General features: G+C 43.4%; 1 protein-coding gene across 1 annotated transcript in view; it reads right to left on the reverse strand.

Annotated features, from left to right (window-relative positions):
* The window catches only part of btbd11b (BTB (POZ) domain containing 11b), a gene marked incomplete at both ends in the record, with an annotated part of 63,774 nt that extends 57,774 nt beyond the window's left edge, over positions 1 to 6,000 (reverse strand). The window contains one exon of the mRNA XM_079224160.1: positions 5,148 to 6,000. Coding sequence (XP_079080286.1) covers positions 5,148 to 6,000 — 853 coding nt within the window. The remainder of the gene's footprint in view (positions 1 to 5,147) is intronic.

The raw sequence follows: 6,000 nt of genomic DNA on the forward strand, positions 1-6,000 counted from the left end.
TTAAACATAACAGTGACGTATCATTTTTATAAAGTTATTAAAGCAAATGTTTCAGCAAACAGTTGCCTTTCCATTCTTGCTGCAGACACGGAGCAACATTATCATTTATAGTCATGATGGTACTCTTAAAGTTCAATATCTGCCCTCCTTTTAGCTCTGTTTTGGCCTCCACCAAGTCCAAAGCTCAATATCTTGCTCTTAAGCTGCTAAATGCTACACTACGTTCACTAGCAAGTCGCTAACTTTGTCTTTCTGTCTTTCGGTGTTGGCTAGGTAGTGTACAGTGGGTTTATCAGAGATTTCTTTCTGAAAAAATCAAATTGCTGCTGGAATCAACACGGATGGCAACATTGAGACTGAACCAAAACAGTTAAGTTGTGAGCCGTGAGACCAAAACAGAGAGAGATCTTTTTTTTTTTACGTTTAACATAAATGTATCAAATTTGAGCCACCGGGCTACATACTGCAGAGTTACAGAAATTGAAACTTTCCTTTAAATATTTCCACAAATCCAGCTATGCCCAGACTTGAAAGTCATCTCACACCTAAAGCGTGATTAGAAAATCGTCCTCAGGGTGGTACATGTCCCTGAGCACTGGATATCATTTTCCACTAGACATTTACTGTGACACGTCGTTAAGAAAATCAAAGAATCACTGTGTTCCTGGGTCTAGTGCGTGCCATAAGAAATATCCCGCCATATAGAGCAGTGTCCTGTTCTGACAGGATAACACAGCCCGAAAAAAGGGAAACCCAACACCACCTAACACACAACACTGACTCAGACATGTCTCCAGGAGCCCTTGACATCTTGCTGTATGTTTGCGAGTCAGTATGTGTGTGTTGGGCTTGTGTGCGTGTGTCGGAGACCTGTGAGCTGTGAGGTGCAGTAGATGTATAACAGACTATTATTATCGACCAGGGTAATTATAGATACTGTGTCAGGGCCAATCAATTAATATATATATTAATAACAAAACAAAGAGTTAGATGACAATATTGATACAAATCTCCATACGGTGAATTTATGGCTACAGCCAGTAAGCCGTTAGCTTAGTTTAGCAGACTATTTTTCGGCAAGAAGCAGTAATTTCTTGAAGTCGTCACCATGTTGTTGCCAGGCAGCAAGTGGAGACCTGGGGTTGTTACTGCTACTGGCTTAGAAATGATCAGGTTGTGCCATAAATCCCTCTGCTTACAAGAAACTATCAGGCACATAACCGCTTGTAACACAACAACGTGTTGTTTTTACACTTTGCTTTTTCTACGAATTAAACACAAAGATTTAGGGTTTAATTAGTGAGATTTAGAGTTAGACAGAGTCAGGCTAGCTGTTTTCCTCTGTTTGCAGGCGTTATGCTAAGCTAAGCTAAGTGGCTAATGGTTGTGGCTTTATAATTAACATAGAGATTTGAGAGTGGTATCAATCTTCTCCTTGAACTTGCGGCGAGAGAGCCTTTCCCAAAATTTAAAATGATTGCATTAACCCTAGAAGAGCGAAAGCCTGCCAAATTACTAACCATTACTAAGGTAGCTGATAGAAGCTGGAATATGATCATAAACATGTGTCTTTATTGGATATGTGAATTGAACTATGCAATGGCAGCCTCCTCACCACCTTATATCAAAAAGAAACTGATATAACACATTCCTCAGAGCCAGCAGTGCTCCTTCCAGAGCTCTGAAATATGGTTTACCAAAGAGTTCTATAGGCTCGGACGCATATTACATTATTTTTCTGTTTAGAGTTTTATCACATGCAGCATAGAAAATGTTACCTATTTATTGAAATGGCCATGTGACAAGATGCATCAAGGTAAAACGATACGCATACTGAAAGAAAGGATTAGTCCGCACAAGCGCTCCATCAGGCACAATGATGTTAACTATCCAGTTGTCCGTTATTTTAATTAATTTCCACACCCTATTTCTTGTCTTCGGTTCCACGGCATTAGACATATTTAACTCCAAGATTTGGAGATATGAGAAGAAAGATATGCCAAAGGGATCTTTTTTGGATTGACACTTTAGATACACTTCAGCCAATGGGCCTCAATGATGATTTGGATGAGTCTTCTACTTGTTTTATTCTTGTTTTGAGATTTGTTTTTCTCTTATAAATCGGAGGATCTTTGATTAATGATGGCTAAAGCCTGATCCCTTTCAAAGCCCCATTTACTAAGTAACGAAATGATATGATATTATAATAGGGTGCTCCGTGATTGTGTACGTTTTTTGCCTGTATTGTGCTCCATCGACCTTTTTCTGTGTTGTTTAAGTGTGGCATCCACTTGTAAACCTCTCAGTACTACATTCAGCACTTTAAAGCTGCCGTTAACAGGAGGTGGAGCCTCCACCACCAGCCTGTGCACAGGTGTACTATATACAGTGATTGTGATGTGATTTGTTTGTTTCTGCACCTGCCATTCCAGCTCAACCAACTCTGATGAAGGTCCTTTAGACCGAAAGCTAAATAATAAAGTTTTCTCTGCATAGATGTAATCGAGTGCGGATATCTATTATATCAGCTGAAGCTAAAAAGTTCATAAAGAAATATCCAACACCTAACAAAGTAACTACATTATTTTCTTTGGGACACCAAAAAAAGGAAATCTGCGTTGGTGGAAGAGATGCAATAAAGATATATTCTTAAAGGCCTCCTGACAATGGGTCACCAGTGTTAGCATAATATGAAAAAAATCCCCTCAGTTGCTCCCACTTGGCAGAAAGAGACTGAGAGAATGGATGGAGCGATATGGAGGTTCAATTTGGCAGGCAGGGGCTTGGTTAAGGTCAACCCACCCTCGGATTGACTGGTGCCGCTGCCTTATCTGTCACTGGAGATAGAGGGTATATCTTGAGGTTTCCTGCAGTGTCACAGTGAGAAATGTGGTGAAAATCTTATACTCTATGGAACTTCCTATTAACTCAAACAGTCTTCCTCTGATTCCCCAACAGACGCACACATCCCCTGTCTGTAACCCATTAGTCTTGAACCTGTAATAACAGACAGATATTATCACTCTTTAACTTGATGTGGCAATCTGCCAAAATACGTTATGTATCTGTTGAACATCATTAGACTTAAAGCTGCATTAAATGCTAATATGTTTTGCCACTTTGGGCAGGACACACTGACATATTATTGTATTTTAAGTTGACATGGCTAAGGCCGGCGTTAGCATAAAAGTGCCAATTTAAACATTCAACAAAATAGCAACATTAGCATTCATGTTTCTGGCCACCTGGCGAATAATATTCCAATATTATCTCTCCTGTCAGCTTAGTTTATGCCTCCACTAACTCCTTAAGGAAAATATTTGACTTTTGAACGGTTACATGCTCCACTGTGCTCAACATCCAGTGAAGACTGATGATGAACACTGAGTTTGACACTAGGCAGGTAATGTAATGTCAGAGCAATGTCAGTGAGTACGACCCAAAGGAATGAAGTTGTGTGCAAGAAAATCAAAACAATGAGTTAAATGACACCATACTTCTCCTTTCACATTACACATGGTCATTTGATGTATTGTTATGATAAAAATATCAAGTTTAGCTGCTTTCAAGTCCATTTCCAAGCCAGTGATTGCAACCTTGTGAACTACACTATACACTTTTCTAGCCTTGGGCATTACATCAACATTCCACATGCTCCAGAAGTTTTTTCTTTTGCATCTCTTCCTATTCACCGGTCCAATGCACCTCGGAACACCACACACCTCTTCTCCAGCTGGTGCCTAGCTGCATGCCAAGTGGCCTGAGTGTGCAGAGTGACTGAATATTGACATTCGATAATGTACAGTACGTGCTCATACTTTAAACTCTGGTGTTATATTGCAGTCTCTTTAAACTGTATTGTGTCATGGTATAAAGTAATATAATGGTACCGCAGGTTGTCATCACAATGAACACACGTTCATGTGAGTCTGATTCTGACATGTGCAGCTGAAGCCTTGCAATCGTGAATACTGGTGTATGCAAAAAGACGTATAAGGATAAACAAGCTGACAAAAATGTTTCACTGTACCTTTAAAACAAAGAGGTACAGTGAAATAAAGTGCAATGCTCATGATGCCAGGCTTCTGTTGGTGATTCATCTATATGTCACAGAGTCTCCCTAAGTTTCTCTCTCTCGCTCTCTCTCTCTGTGTGTGTGTGTGTGTGTGTGTGCCTGTCTGTCTCTCTTTCTCTCCCTCACTCTATTACTCAGTTTTATTCACATCACTCTGCATAATGCATGATAGCACATAGGTCCCTAGGCCTTTCATTACGTAAACCTGTTGCAAGAGAAGCCACAGCAGCATTTTTACAACATCCATCAAAACGGGTAAGCATGTGTTAGAGTGGTTTGTGATGTATTGCTGTTTGAGCGGCAGTGAAGTATGAATACAATTACACTTACTTTTAAAGCACACACCAATAAGTATTTCTAAACACTTGGAAAGCTGATTTGAAAACTACCGGCGAGGCATTGTGTGTACCAGAAATAAGCAGTACACAGAAATGAAAGACCTCCTTCCTCTGTGGGTGAAAAGGATACAACTCACCTCTGCAGGGCATTATTGTGAAACAGGGAGAGCCCCTTTCACTGAAAGCTCTCAAAGTGAGGCACTATGCCCGGGGAGAGCAGAGCCTGCTTCTGGATTTTGTGCATTAACAAAACAGCCACATACAGTAGAAGAAGGATATACTGAAATAACGACTGCAGTGTAACACTGCACTGAAGACAGAGGAGGCAAGCTGGCCATGCACTCTCTCCCACCCTCATCTACTCAGTCATCACCTGCCTGCAGCTTCTGCAGCTCCCTCTGAGAATAGGAAACACTATTTCAGCTGCTGAAATACTCTTTCACTGATGTGCTTGAGTTAAAGTTCACAGTTCCTCAGCAAGAGAGAGATTGAGAGATATAACCTTTTCATACCAGAGAGCTGGCAGCAAGTACATACGGGAGGTCAATGTCACCTGTGTTACATTATAGATGGATGCTTGGAGTAAATCCAATGAAGAAGCCATCACATAACTGATGGAAATATCCAGTGTGGGAGATAAGCAAGGGAAATCTGACAAACTGTCCGCATATAACGGTGTGTGGTAAGATCTGGAGTGGAGACGGACCCATGGACTTACAGTATTCACAACTCACCGCTTGCATTTTTCCCACATATCAGGTGTTGCCAGAGTTGAAGAGACCCCCATATCTCTGCGTCAGTGTTGACGGCCTGCTCCAGGGTCTCCACAGTGAACTTGGGGATTCCGTTATCTCGCTCCAGCAGCGCGCTGCGCAGCACGCGCGCGTACACCTCGCGGAAGAGGCTCTCCATGCACGCAGCCAGGTAGATCGCCGCGTGCTCGTGGATCCTGACCGCCACCCTGCTGTCGACCATCCACCTGAAGCATTTACCCACGTTGAAGATGAGTCCGCAGCGCACCGACTTACCGCGGCTGAACTTGTCCTCCTCCGTGCTCATGTTGTACAGGGACAAGGCACCCAGGGCCGCGCTGATGCAGCCCATCGAGACGCTCCACGACAGGACGATCTTTATGGCACTTTGGATCTCATATTTGGTGCATTTGGCGTAGCGTAAACTCAAGCGCTGCGACTCCTTGGAGACCCTTACCAGGACCCGGCTGACCAGCACCGAGAGCCTGAGCAGGACGTCCTGCGGGGGAGGCGGCAGGGTCATCTCCTTGTCCCTGCTCAGCGCGCTCGCCACTTCCCCGAGGCTCCACGGCACATCCTCAAGCTCGGGTAGTTTAGCGCACTGCTCGGTGCTCTCCAGGATCTCGGCGTCTTCGACCAGGACCGTGTTAACAGTGTCCAGACTGTTGTGTCGACTGTGCATCGATTCGGTTAAATGCCAGTGATTCCCCCCATGCGCCTCTGAGCAGCACAGCGACGCACTGGACGATCTGAAGGAGTCGGCGGCTCCACCATAACCCGAGTCTAGCGTCAAATCCTCCAGGGTCCTCGTTACTGACTTGCTACTCCTTGCCAT

This window comes from Taurulus bubalis (assembly GCF_910589615.1).
Source record: "Taurulus bubalis genome assembly, chromosome: 9".
Taxonomy (NCBI): domain Eukaryota; kingdom Metazoa; phylum Chordata; class Actinopteri; order Perciformes; family Cottidae; genus Taurulus; species Taurulus bubalis.